Source organism: Mandrillus leucophaeus, unplaced genomic scaffold (assembly GCF_000951045.1).
Source record: "Mandrillus leucophaeus isolate KB7577 unplaced genomic scaffold, Mleu.le_1.0 Scaffold983, whole genome shotgun sequence".
Lineage (NCBI taxonomy): Eukaryota > Metazoa > Chordata > Mammalia > Primates > Cercopithecidae > Mandrillus > Mandrillus leucophaeus.
The window spans coordinates 426944-442291 of NW_012110730.1; the positions used below are offsets into that span (position 1 = coordinate 426944).

The following is a 15348-nucleotide window of genomic DNA, read 5'->3' on the forward strand; positions in this document are numbered from 1 at the left end:
GTTCGCCTCCCCTGCTCGGGGCCTGGCACGCGCCGGGCGTTGCTCTTTGTTGGCTTGTGCGTTTAACAGCTTTTGCAGAGCCGCCTCCATGTGGTTTCGGAGTCGAGGAAGACCTGGGTGGGAACCCGGCTCTGCCGCTTCCTAGCCGCGTGATAAGAACATATGCTCTCGGAGACTCACTTTCTTCTCTAAAAATTGGGAATAGTAACATGCACCTCCCGAGCTTTGGATTAACGTTATGTCTGGGGAGCCCCTGGCACAGTGCTTGGTTGGAGGGGGACTGTGCTCAGTAATTGGTGGCAGCTGTGTTACTGTACCGGCGCTGGGAACACAAGGAGAAAGACAATATGGGATGGTCGGAGGCAGAGGTGTTTCCAGTGATCGGTTTAGGACCCTTTCTAGGTGGTGAGGACCAGGTATCTTTGTTCAGATGTTATCAGCTCAACGAGACTTTCCATGATCTCTCTCAACTGAATCCCCTTAAGCGGCACACCCAGTCCCTGTTTCTGGTTTTATTTTTCCCCTAGCACTTAGTACCATATATTACATTACATATTTTATTTCTATTGTTTATGTTTCTCCTCACACCCTCACCCTTCCTCGCACCCCCATGAGAATGTAAGCTCCATGAGGGCAGAAAGTATTGGAAATTTTATTCTTTATTGTATTCCCAGCACCAAGAACTATGCCTGTTGTGTAGTGCTTGGACTATAGTATGCACTTACTAAATAATTTGTGGATCAATATAAACCTGAAGGAAGGCTGTCAGGAGCTGAGGACAGGTTCCATCTTTTTCCTCCTTTAAGGAAATACAGTGTCTTTACTCGTTAGACCTTCAGGAAATTCCACCTACGGAAAATTTTCTCACACATCCTCTATAATTCTCTTTATTATTCTAACTCTGGCCCAAGCATCTCAGGAAAAAATATAAAATATATAAAAATACATAGAGTATTTTTAAGTACTATGCTTAAAAAAATGTGTGACCCCATGTTGCTGGGTTTCTCCATCATTTGTTCTCTAAATTCTTGTAGCAATGTTTTATCTTGTGATCTGCATTTCTTGCAAGTTGCCTAATGTTGTTATTGGTGCACACTTTTGTGGTGTTTGCCTCCTCAGGGGTTGGATCAGATCACCTGTGGAGCTCTTTCAGCCATTTTATCAGTCACCTAGAGGATATCTAGCAATGTTTGGAGACATATTTGGCTGTCAGAGTGGGGAGCAGGGGGGTGTTGAGGGGCTGCTAGCATCTAATGGATAGATGCCAGAGAACAGCCACCTACAACAAAAAATCATCTGGTCCAAAAGTCAGTAGTGCTGAGATTGAGAACCGTGGTGTATACTTTCTTACCACTTTAGTAGGGAAAGCAGAGCCTCATTGTTGAGAATCTACCTCAGCATAATTAGGTAGAATTCTTCACATGTGTTTGGGCTTTTTCTTTAAAAAAAAAACAAAACAGAATTACTTCATACTATATTGTGATACTGTTTAGGAGTTTACATGTTATCCATCTTTGTACTTCCCCCAGCATACCACACACACATACCTATACACAAAAATTCTACAGCCTGACACTGAACTTGAATATGTGTCATATGATTAAATGAACAGATATTCCTACTGACTTTAACACTGAAACCAACTAGTATTTTCTTGAGAAGAGATAATTTTCCTGATGGCAATCTCATGATACTAGAGATGTCTACCAAAATATCTAAAGTTCCTGTCAGCTAGGGCTTCTATAACAAACTACTACAGACTTGGTGGCTAAAACAACAAAAGTTTATTTTCTCACAGTTCTAGAAGCTAGAAGTTCAAGATCAAGTTGCCCTTAGGGTTGGTTTCTGGTGAGGCCTCTCTTCCTGGCCTGTAGGCAGCCACCTTCTCACTGTGTCCTCACATAGTCTTTTCTCTCTTACAAGAAGAGTAAAAGAGATCTCTGGCATCTCTTCTTATGGGGTCACCAGTTCTATCAAATTAAGTCCCCACCTTAATGACCTCATTTAACCTAAAGGCCCTATCTCCAGATAGAGTTATTTGGGGATCAGACCTTCTACATAGGAATTTTGAGGGAACACAATTCAGTCCATCACAGTTTCTTTAAATTACTTTGGAGTAATTATCTCTGAAGTTTTGAAACTATTTTATATTGTATTTTATTTTACAATATCCTCAGGGCGTGGAATCTCATAAATTCCTCACTTACTATGAAAAGTGTGTTACTTTTCTATCTATGCTTTTTAGTATTTGTATAGTATTTGTATCTATGCTTTTTAGTATTTGTATATTATTTATTCATAACCCTCTTAGCTATTCCCTTTCAAATCTGAAGACCACAAATCTCTATCCACCTCTCCAATGTCATTTCCCTCTTGTTCCCAGTTGTTCTCTTGATTATTGTAGTTGCTGAATTATGACTTTTTTGAAGTATCTCTAACAGCATCACATTAGTGTGATGCTGGTTTTATACCAGCTTAAGGCCCTATCTTCTGTTTTGTTTCTAAGGACCTTCCCTCTGATAACCTGAATTTTATGTTCCTTGGCTGCATGAAATAACCCTTCAATAATAACTGTTTTCACCTGTGACTGTGTAATCTTACATAGTAAAAGGGACTTTGCAGATGTGATTAAGATAAATTAAATATCTTAATTATCTGAGTGGATCTGGTGTAATCAGAAAGGTCCTTATAAGAGAGACGTGGGAAGATCAGAGTCAGAAGTAGGAGATGTGATGATGGAAGGAAGAGGATGGAGTAATGTGAGGAAGGGGCCATTAGCCAAGGAATGAAGGTGGCTCTAGATGCTGGAAATAAAAGGTAAGAGGGTGGATTCTTCCCTGAAGCTTCCAGAAGGAATGTAGCCCTATTAACACCTTTGTTTTAATTAACATTATTTTTAATTGACAAATCGTAATTATATACTTTATGGGGTTCAATATGATGTTTTGATATATGTATACAATGTGGAATGATTAAACCAGGCTAATAATTAACATATCTATCACCTCACTTATTTTTTCTGGTGAAACATTTGAAATTTACTCTGTTATTTTGAGACACACAATAACATCATTATTGACTATGGTTAACCTACTGTGCAGTAGATCCCAACATATTCCTCCTGTCTATCTGAAACTTTGCACCATTTGACCAACTCCCTGTTTCTTTCCTTGCCCTCCCACCAGCCTCTGGCAACTGTTGTTCTATTCTGTATTAGATTCCATGTGCAGTCTAAGTAAGATTATACAGGATTTGCATCTCTGTGTCTGGCTTGTTTCACTTACCATAATGTCCTCCAGGTTCACACTTTGATTTTAAACTAGACCTCCAGAACTATAACGGAATAAATTTCTGTTGTTTAAGCCACTGCATTTGTGGTAAACTAACTTGTGGTGAGTTCGTTACAGCAGCAATAGGAGACACCAGGAAAGACCTAAGAAAGCTCTCAGTCCTCATCCTTGTTTGGCTTTGAAACACTGTGCTGGCAGAAAGCAAAGACTAAGGTAGGGTTGTAAACTGCCTGCCTGCATGTAGGAGGTATGCTTCAACATGCATACAGACCCCCTTTCCCAAAGGTAGCAAACACTAGGACACACAGTGGTTCAATGCATCTAAGGAAATCTCTGACCAATTATTGGCTGACAACTGAACTAACCAACCAGAGATTTCACTGCCACACCTGACATAAAAGACTACAGACTTTACAGAATTCGTTTAGGAAAGTGACCAAACAAACAGCAACAAAACAAACCCTGGTAAGGGGGGAAAATCTCATTTTTAGAGTTGTCACATTATATTATTTTATATGTCCAGTCTTTAACAAAATTATGAAACATGGCAAGAAGGTATGGTTCACACATGGGGAAAACAGTAAAAAGGAACTCTTTCTGAGTAATACTGGCTATTGGACATAGTAGACAAAGACTTCAAAACAGTTATTTAAATATGTTCAAAGAACTAAAGGAAACCATGTCTAAAGAACTAAGAGAAAATGTGGAAATGAGGTCTCATCAAATAGAAATCTTTAAAGAAATCAAACATTTAAAAAAGAATCAAGTAGAAATTCTGGAGTTAAAAAATGCAGGAACTTCAAATGAAAACGTCGCTAGAGAGACTCAACACCAGAATTGAGCTGGCAGAAGAAAGTATCAGCAAACTTGAAGATAGGTCCATTCAGATTATCCAGACTGAAGAACAGAGAGAAGAAAAGAATGAAGAAAAATGAACAGAGTCTGAGATCTGTGAGATACCATTAAGCATACTACCATGTGCATAATGAGAGTCCCAGAAAGAAAGGAAAGAGAGAAAAAAGGAGGAAATAGATATTTGAGGAAATAAAACAGAAGACTTCACAAATTTGATGAAAAACATTAACCTACATATGGATGGAGCTCAATGAACTCTAAATAGAATAAACTCATAGAAATTCATATCTAGACACATCATAATAAACATGCCAATAAATATAGACAAAAAGTCTTGAAAGCACCAAGAAAGAAGCAATTCATTACATATAAGGAGTTCCTCAATAAGATTAACAGCTGATTTCACATCAGAAACCATGGACGCCAAAAGGCAGAGGGATGACATAAAATAGAAAAAGACTGCCAACCAATTGTTCTTTGTACAGCAAAATTATTCTATAAGAATGAAGGAGAATTTAAGACATACTGAGGCAAACAAGAGCCAAAATAATTTATCATTAGCATAATTGCCCTACATTAAAAGGAGTCGTTCAAGCTAAAATAAAAGGACACTAGGCAGTAACTTAAATCCACATGAAGAATAATGTGAATAGAGTACTGCAAATATATAGGTAAATATGAAAGTCAGCATAAATGTATTTTTGTTTGTAACAAATGTTTTTCAGAAAATAGAGGAGGAAGGAACATTTTAATGAACATTTCTCATTCTGTAAGGCCATTATTACCCTGATACCAAAATCAAACAAAAACATCACACACACAAAAAAAATACAGAGTAGTATCTGTTATAAATACAGATGTAAAAATAACAAAATACGAGCAAACATATCTAAAAACATGAAAAGGATTATACACCATGATCAATTGCAATTTATTCCAGACATGCAGTGTTGGTTTAATATATGAAAATCAACTAATATAATACAACATATGAATAGAATAAAGGGCAAAACCACATCATCCCAATAGAATCAGAAAAGCAATTGACAAAATCCAACACCCTTTCATGAAGATAGATCAACTCAGATTTTCCAGTCAACAAACTGTCAGTAGAAGAGAACTTTCTCAACCTGATAGCAGCATCATTAAGTAACATAATGTGTAATGATAAAATATGGAAGGCTGTCTCCATATGATCAGGAACAAGACAAAATTATCCACTCTTACCGCTTTACTCACTGTAAGTTCTAACTAGGGCAATTTGGCAAGAAGAGGAAATAAAAAGCATTCATATTGGAAAGGAAGATGTAACATGATACTTACTCACAGATGACCTAATATATATTAAAAATTCTAAGGAATCCACACACACACAAAAACTTACTAGAAAACTAATTTAAAAAGTACAGCAAGGTTGCAGAATACAAGATCAATATACAAAAGTCAGTTGTATTTCTATACACTAGCAATGGCCAATTCAAAAATGAAATTAAGAAAAAAATACCATTTAAAATAGTATCACAAAGATTAAAATACATAGGGATGAATTTAACAAAAGAAGCATAAAACTTATGCTCTAAAACCTATAAAAATTATTCAAAAAAATTAAAGGAGACATATATAAATGAATACTTACTGTTTATGATTTTGAAGACTTCATTTTATTAAGATGGCAGTACTCCCCAAATTGATTTACAGATTCAGTGCAATCTCTATAAAGATCTTAGCTGCCTTTTAAAAATTATTTTGAAGAAATGTACATGCTGATCTTAAAATTAATATGGAAAATGCAAGGCACGGAAAATAGCCAAAACAGTCTTGAAAAAGAAGAACAAAGTTGAAGGACTTACACTTGTTAATTTCAGAATTTACCTTCAAAGCCATAGTAATCAAACTGTGGTACTGGCATAGGGATAGACAACAGACATATAGATCAGTGAGAGACAAGACATAAACCCACAGATTTATGGGCAGTTGATTTTCAAAAGGGTGCCAAGACAATTCAGTAAGAAAAGAACAGTCGGCCGGGTGCGGTGGCCCAGGCCTGTAATCCCAGCACTGTGGGAGGCCAAGATGGGCAGATCACGAGGTCAGGAGATCGAGACCATCCTGCCTAATGCAGTGAAACCCCGTCTCTACTAAAAAATACAAAAAAACTATCTGGGCGAGGTGGTGGGCACCTGTAGTAGGAGAGGCAGGAGGCTGAGGCAGGAGAATGGCGTAAACCCGGGAGGCAGAGCTTGCAGTGAGCTGAGATCCGGCCACTGCACTCCAGCCTGGGCGACAGAGCGAGACTCCATCTCAAAAAAAAAAAGAACAGTCTTTTCAACAAATGTTTGGACAATTGAATAACCACTTACAGAAGCTGAACTACCTCACACCATATTTTAACATATCTAATCTGATCAAAGACCAAATGTAGGTCTAAAAAACTCTTAGAATAAAACACAGGCATGAGTCTTCATGACCTTTGGTCAGTCAGTAGTTTCCCCTGTATGACACCTAAAGCACAAGCAGCCAAAGACCAAATAGATACGTTGGATTCCATCAAAATTAAAAACCTTTTGTGCTTCAGGCCAGGTGCAGTGGTTCATGCCTGTAATCCCAGCACTTTGGGAGGCCCAGGCGGGCAGATGACTTGAGGCTAGTTCGAGACCAGCCCGGCCAACGTTGCAAAACCCTACCCCTACTAAAAATACAAAAATTAGCCATGCATGATGGTATGTGCTTGTGGTCCTAGCTACTCAGGAGGCTGAGGCAGGAGGATCACTTGAACCGGGGAGGTAGAGGTAGAGGTTGCAGTGAACCGGGATTACGCCGCTGCAAAAGAACATTATTAAGAAAGTTAAGAGATAAGTCATAGAATGTGAGAAAATGCTTGCAAATTATATGTTGATAAGGTTCTTACATCTAAAATATATGTTGAACAAAGTTACAACAAATTTAGTTCAATTTAGATCGAATAGGCTTTTATTTGCAATTCATGAATTGGGGCAGCATCCCATTCTACAAAATAGGTAAGAATTTCCATAGGGCATGACAGAACAGTGGGTTCTGTAAAGTAGGAACAAAAAACCCAGAAACAATAGAAAAAAGTGGGGCTCTCGGCCGCTGAGGTGGCAGGAGGAGTGGCAACAGCCACGTAGCCCAGCTCCATAGAGGCTGGCACACCAGGGCTTGTAAGCACTGAGCACCGGACAGGCGCCTTTCCTGCTGACAAGAAGCCCAACTGGAAGGTGAGTCCAGCAGAAGGGTAAGTGAAGGAAGAGCCCAAGAGGAGATTCGTGCAATTGTCATCTAAACCTGCTCCTACAAAAGCAGAAATGAAGCCAAAAAAGGCGGTCATGAAAGGATAAATCTTCAGACACAAAAGGGAAACCAAAGGCAAAAGGGGAGCAAAAGGAAAACTGGCCAAAGTGGCTAACCAAGAAACTGAAGAAGACTTACCTGCAGAAAACGAAGAAACTAAAACCCAGGAGAGTCGTGCCTTCGATGAAGGCTGAGGGAAAGAAGCCAAGTCTGTCTGGCGATAAAATGAGTTTGGGTAAAAAAAAAAAATAGCCAAGTCCGATTAATATCATCTACTGTGTTTTAGTAGTCCCCGTCTCCCTCCTTGTACAATCCAGAGGAATATTTTTATTAACTATCTTGTAAATGCAAGTTTTTTAGTCACTCAGGGAACATTTTTAAGAAGGAGGGAATCCCACCTCATCCTATTTTTTAAGTGTAAATGCTTTAAGAGGTGAAATCATTCGCTGGTTGTTTATTTTTTGGTACAACCAGAAAATAGTGTGGAATATTGAATTATGGGAGGCTTTGACTGTCTTGAGTGTCAGCTTAACATTCCGTAGATAGGGGGTTAGTTCTTATATCCTCTAATACTAAGCATACTAAATGACAATATGGAGTCATGGTCCTGCATTTAATGTCTTGAAGATTTTAAATTACTTCCATTCCCGTGTTCTTTTTTAGTAGAATTGTTTCCTTATAAAAACCAGTCTTTGATCATGGCTTTCCCCGTCAGAATTGTGTGCACTCTACGACACCTTTGGTTATGGTAGTCCTATATTTTCCTAATAACATTGTTAGTGTGTTGTGAAAGATTGAAAATTAGACTATGCAGTGTATATGGTATTAAATTGTGAGTTGCTGGGATGTATTTAACAACTTATCAACATGTGAAGATACTGGTACTTGATCGCCTCTTAAGGAAAATTTCCCTCCAAATTTAAGCTGGAAAGTCCCTGGAATAACCTCTAAAAGTACATGGTGGCTGGGTGCGGTGGCTAATGCCTGTAATCCCAGTACTTTGGGAGGCCGAGGCAGGCAGATCACCTGAGTTCAGGAGTTTGAGACCAGCCTGGCCAACATGGCAAAACCCTGTCTCTACTAAAGATACAAAAATTAGCCGGACATGGTTGTGGGTGCCTGTAATCCCAGCTACTCAGGAGGCTGAGGCAGGAGAATCGCTTGAACTCAGGAGGCAGAGGTTGCAGTGAGCCAAGATGGCACCAATGCACTCCAGCCTGGATGACAAGAGCAAAACTCCATCTGCGGGGGGTGGGGTGGGAAAAACATGACATTTTAGATTTTTGGTACTTATATTAAAAATGTTTGCAAATTGAAATGTGTGTGTACTGATTTTCAACACAACAATAAAATCTCAATTATGAAAGAATATTTCGAAGAAAAAAGAAAAAAGCAGATTGGAGTTGAGCACAGTAGCATGTGCCTATAGTCTCAACTACTCTGAGACTAAGCAGGATCAAGACAAGAGGATCATTTGAGCCCAGGAGTCCAACATGGGCGACATAAGAAGACCCTAACCACTTTAATGAAAAAAAAAAAAAGAAAAGAAAAGAAAGAAAGAAAAAAGAAAGAGGATTGGTTAACATCAGTTTACTTCAGGTAACTTATGAAGGTAAAAGCAGAGAGGCTTTTCTTATTACTCAGACTCAGGTTGACTGGACCCTTTCTGATTGGTTGTTGTGCATCTCTTGTTTTCAGGAAAAATTGCTCAATTGGGAAAATCTACCTATTTCCTCAAAGTTTCATTTTGATCATGTGGCACTTAGCATGAGTGACTATTTTTATTTTGTCTGGTCTGTTGGGGCCTACTGCAGGAGCTCTGTTCAAAACAGTAGCCTCCCGTAAAAGTTGAGTAACATATGTAAATAACTGTTACAATTCAACAATAAACAGACAAATAACCAAATTTTTTAAAAGGGAAAGGATTTAAGTAGACATTCCTTAAAATAAGAGGCCAATAAGCACATGAAAAAAATGCTCAACATCGTTAGTCATTATGGACTAGTCAGAACCACTGTGAGAAATCACTTCATACCCATTAAGATGATTGTAATAAAAAAGACAGATAATAACAGTTATTGGTGAGTTTGTGGAGAAATTGAAACCCCCATACATTGCTGGTGGGAATGTAAAATGGTGCAGCCACTGTGGAAAACAGTCCGGCAATTCTTTAAAAAGTTTAAAACTTTTGGGCTTCAAAGGCATTATCAAGAAAGTGAAAAGACAACTCAGAAAATGGGGGGAAATATTTACAAATCATGTCTAATAAGGGACTTTTACATCCAGTTTATAAAGAATGCTTCCAACTCAACAATAAAAGGGCAATCCTTTTGTTGTTGTTGTTATTGTTGAGACAGCGTGTTGCCCTGTCCCCCCAGGCTGGAGTGCAGTTTTGTGGTCATGGCTTACTGCAGCCTTGATCTCCTGGACTCGAGTGATCTTCCTACCTCAGCCTCCTGAGGTGGCCTCCTGGTGGCCTCATACCACCATGCCTGGCTTAATTTTTTTTTGTTTTTTTAATTTTTATACAGACAGGATCTTGCTATGTTGCCCAGTCTGGTCTCAAACTCCTCAGCTCAAGCTGTTCTCCCGCCTTGGCCTCCCAAAGTGCTGAAATCAGAGGCATGAACCACCAGGCCCCGCTATGCCACCCAATTTTTTAAAATGGGAAAGTAAAAAAAAATAATAATAATTACTTTATGATCCAGAAATTCTGCTGCTAGGTATATAATGAAGAGAATTGAAGACATATATTCGCATTAAAACATGTACACAAATGTTCAGATTAATTTGGCCAAATAATGGAAACAGCCCAATTGTCCATCAGCTAGCGACTGATGAGTAGATAAACAAAATGTGGTAGACCCATATAATGGAGTATTATTCAGCCGTAAGAAGGAATGGAGTATTGATTCATGGTACAACATGGATGAATCTTGAAAACATCACGTGAAGTGAAAGAAGTCAGACAAGGCTACACATTGTACGAGCCCATTTATATAAAATCTCCAGAATATGCAAATCCATAGAGTCAGAAAGTAGATTAATGGTTGCCAGGAGCTGGAAGGAAGGGGAATGGGGAGTGACCTCTAATAGGTATGAGGTTTCTTTTTGGTATGATGAAAATATTCTGAAACTGGATAGTCATGATGGTTGCACAACTTTGTGAATGCACTAAAAACTACTGAATTGTACACTTCAAACAGACATATTTTATGGTATGTGGATTACATTTTGACTTAAAATATATTTCCTAGATTTAGATTTACTACTTTATTCTTTTCTGCTCCTGGAAATTTAAAGCCTTGTTTCCTTTTCCCCTCATCCTCCACAACCCATTTTTGTTGCTCAGCAATCCCTCTCGGTGATACCTCCAAAATATATTGAGTCTTCTTTTATTTTCTATCAGCTCAGTAGTCCTGGACACTGTCATTCCTTGTCTGTATAGCTGTACTAGGTACCTCATTGATCCTCCTGCTTCCAGTCTTGGCTCACTCCACCCCCACACCTCCCATTAATTTATTCTCCAAAAAAATAGCCAGAAAATTGTTCTTAAATTAAATGTATCATGGCTTTTCCCTGCTCAAAACACTTCAATAAAATCCAGACCCCCTAAGTGACCTAAAGTGTCTGTATGATCTGGCACGTACCTGCCTCTCTACTTTCATCTCCTACCAAGATCGCACCGTTACTAATCTCATGTCACAATTGGCCTTTCTCTGCTTGAACTCAGCAAAGTCTTTCATGCTCTAGGGCTTTTGCACATGTAGATCCCTTTGCTTAGAACACACTTTCCTACTGCTCCTGTCATAGCTGCCTTCAATCTTCCTTAAAGTCATCCCCTCAAATAGACCTGTGACCATTGTAACTGAAAAAGGAAACCCTTGCTCTGCTTTCTCCATCTGAGCCCTAATATTTATTTTCTTAATAGCACTTATTGCAGCTGGTGGAGTTTTCATTTTATTGCTTGTTTACTCTTCTCTCTTTAAATCTGTTTTTCCTCACTAGACCTTCAGACAGGGGCCATATTATTATAGATCATGATTTTTTCCCTAGTGTCTAATGCAGCCCGTGTCACTTCGTAGTGTTCAATACATACTTATTAAATGACCAACTGAATGAATTAGAGTATTTTGCAAATAATCCTGGGATATTTAACCTTTCTTACTCAGTGTAGCATTTTAAGATAGATATTCCTTCATTTGATAGATATTCCTTCTTCCACAAATGTACTTTTAAGAGTTAAATAAGATTGGCCCCAAAATTATCCTTCAAGAAACTCAACTATTGACATTTTATCTCTCTGAAAAAATTCCACATTTATGTTTTACTATTTTCATTACTGTTAAGTTTTTCTTGTTCTCAATGCAGAGTGATGGCTGTTTTAGTACTTCAGGTGGAATTCGTCCTTTTCATCTTCAAAACTGGAAGCAGAAAGTTAATCAGACTAAGAAAGCAGAATTCGTACGCACAGCAGAAAAATTTAAGAATCAGTAAGTATAAGAATATTATCTTCAAATAACATCACTAGCCATTTTATAATGGACAATAAAAAATTAATTCTACCCTACCTAGTCTCACATTAAGTTATAAAATTGTAATCACTAGCCTGTCAAATATAACAAGAGAAAGATGGGAGGTATGAAATGGACAAATAATAGGCTCTTTAATATAAAGTTAATTGTAAGTAGAGTAATTTCAGTTTTATTTTTACAATTTTGAATCTGTGTATTTCAAGGGAAATAAAATAGCTGTTTCTTTAGATTTTGTATAACAAATAACAGACAATCTATTTTCACTTTATAACTAAACGCCTGGTAAATGTTTTTGAGGAAGTGAATAGTTTTTGTGTTTTTTTATTATATTTGTATGAAAGTGTTTTATAAATGACAAACATCATATATTTAAATTGTTCTTCTTCCATTTTACAAATGAGGATGTTGAGGATCATAGAGGATAAACATCTTTCCATAGGTTACATGCTTAATAAATGGTGTCTGAGGGACTCCTAGGCTGGCTCCAGCCACTCTGAAAGCCATCATTCTTACTAACCAGTGCTGTTCACCAGCAAGCCTATTTGAATATGTGGGTGTGATCTCACTAAGGAAGACAGTGAATCATTTTAATGAAAAGTCAGTACTCTTACTTTTTTTTTTTTTTTTTTCAGTGCATTTTTAATTGATCTCACTTCCTTGGTTTCTGCCCCTTTCAGATCCATTCTGCCCATTATGACCAAGCTATTTGAGAAGCTTCCATTTATTTAAAATTTTCAATATATATGAACTTCTTCTTTAAACAACCAGTGATATTTATTGAATGTTCAATGTTGTCAGCAGTACCAGCATATGATAAATATGAGGAATGTTAAAAAAAAATTGGAACTCAAGGCACCCCACTCTACCCTACAGTTGAGAGCTTTATCAAAACATTGCTTTGAACCTACATAGTATCAACTTGCCAAAGAACATGAGAAAAGGAGCCTATTATAAGGAATGGTCTCTGGATCAGAATTGGTGGCAGTTCTCTATTTAGAAATTCTACCAATGAAAAAGTGTACTGTTAGAATTTTGAAAAGCTATACCATATTTTAGCTTTTGGAGATTGAATTCTCCTTGCATTTATATAATACTTTTGTCTTTTCCCCCAACTTTATTGAGGTATAACTGACAAATAAAAATTATATATATTTAATGTCTACAGTGTGGTGTCTGGATGTACATATACGTTGCAGAATGATTACCACAATCAAGCTAATTAACATATTCATCACTTCACACAGTTACCTTGTGTGTGTGTGAAGAGTTGAGAATATTTAATATCAATGTTCTTAGAAAAGTGAGCTGAGATTTTCATTATGTTAAGCGAAATAAGCCATACACAGAAAGACAGACAATGCATGATCTCATTTATATGTGGAATCTTAAAAAAGTCAAACTCAGAAATAGAGAATAGAGTGGTGATTACCAGAAGTCTGGGGGTGATGAGGTGGGAGTGGGGATAATGGGGAGATGTTGGTCAAAGGGTACAAATTATAAAATAGAAAAGACCTGGAGACCTAATGTACAGCATAGTGACTATAGTTAATAATAATGTATTGTATACTTGAAGTTGTTAATACCTATATCTTTAGTATTCAGAATTTGAAAAAAATACAATTATTTAAAATTTCCAAAATGCATTACTCTAGATAGAAGTAGATTCTAGGTTAGAGGTTCCGTTTTATGTTTCTTTCTAGATAGGGTAATGTCCACCAAATGGTTAATATCCATAGATACAGCAACCAGTATGTTTTACAGTTCTGAGTAGGCTTCTTCATCTGTTTTAAGGCATTGGAAAAACTCACTAAAGGAATATTAGAAAAACTCATTGTAAGAGTGTTTCTATCTAACAATTCACATAAACACAAAGGAAAAACCACTATCTATAATATCATTTGGTTTTATTTTTAGAATAGGTAATATATTTACATGGTTCAAAAATCAAAATATATCAAAGGGTACCCAGTGGAAAGTCTCAGTTTTACTCTTGATCCAAGCCACCCAGTTCCTTTCCACTCAGTTAACCCACTAGTTTTGGTTTCTTATGTATCCTTCCACAGATATTTTATGTGTTTATAAAGAAATATAAATATATATTCAGATTTTTCCTTTTTTGTGTAAATGGTAGCATACTGTCCACATTGCTCTGCATCTTGTTTGTTTTTTTTTTCTTAAGTGTATATCTTAGATAACAAGGAATTGTAGAATTTGCTGGGCACAATAATGGCATTATAGTTAGGTAAGCCAAATATCTGTACTCTCTCGAGGCACACACAAAAGTTTGTTGGGGTGAAATTGCGTAATGTAATGGATTTACTTGAAAATACTTAAGCTAAGCTAAGCAAAGCAAAGGTAGATGTAATGGATTTACTTGAAAATACTTAAACTAAGCAAAGCAAAGATAGATGGATAGATGAAATGAGAGGTAAAACTGCTGAATCAGGGTGAGATGAAAGGCATATCAGATGATGGGGGTCAATTTACCATTCTGTCCTTTTGAATATGTCTAACATTTTCCTACAAAAACTTTGTTATAAAAAGAGGTTATCTTGGAGATCTTTTTCTGTCCGTACATAGAACAGAATACCACTGTATCATATTCCAGTGTATAAATGTAATATGATTTATTAACCTGCCCATATTTATGGATGTTTAGGTTATATTCAATCTTTTTTTAATAACAAACAGTGCTGCAATTAATTACCATCCCCACATAGGTCAACATTATTTGTTTTTGAGTATATCTTCAGGATAAATTCCTGAAAGGAAATACTGGGTCAGAGATAAATGAATTTGCAATGTGATAAATATTGCTAAATTGCCCTCCGTAGACAACAGTTCCATCAACAATGTGTGAGAAGACATGTTTTCTCACAGTTTTGTCAACAAAATATATTAAATTTGTGATTGTTTTGCCGATATGATAGGTGTGCAGTGTCACTGTGATAGTTTTAATTTGCGTTTCTTCTATTGAGGAGGTTGAGCATGTTTTCATTTTTGTCAACTTGTCTCTATTAATTAGCATATTTTCAATATCCTTATAGGTTAATATTTCTAATCCCGGAAAATGGAAAGTAAGTTGAGTTTGTCATGAACTAAAAACTGTTGAGTGGTATAAAGTTGTAGCATATCCCATGTCCATGGCAGACGTTTCTTTTTATCATAGTAATTTTCCCCATCTGCAACCAGAGCCTAGGTGAACTTCCCAGTCCTCAACACAGGACTCCATATCTGTCCTCAGTCCATTAGAGTTGCCAGGTGGGACTGAAATCTATTTGATATCTTTATCTACCCATTACTTCTTCTCACAAACAATAGAAGTTACCTAAACACACATGCTAAGACATGATCCCCTC

At 37.1% G+C, this 15348-nt stretch overlaps 1 protein-coding gene across 1 annotated transcript in view; it reads left to right on the forward strand.

Annotated features, from left to right (window-relative positions):
- The first annotated feature begins 38 nt into the window (after nucleotides 1-38).
- Nucleotides 39-15348, forward strand: part of CCDC112 (coiled-coil domain containing 112) — a 29435-nt gene continuing 14125 nt past the window's right edge. The window contains exons 1-2 of the mRNA XM_011971047.1: nucleotides 39-416; nucleotides 11826-11947. Coding sequence (XP_011826437.1) covers nucleotides 348-416; nucleotides 11826-11947 — 191 coding nt within the window. The 5' untranslated portion in view covers nucleotides 39-347. The remainder of the gene's footprint in view (nucleotides 417-11825; nucleotides 11948-15348) is intronic.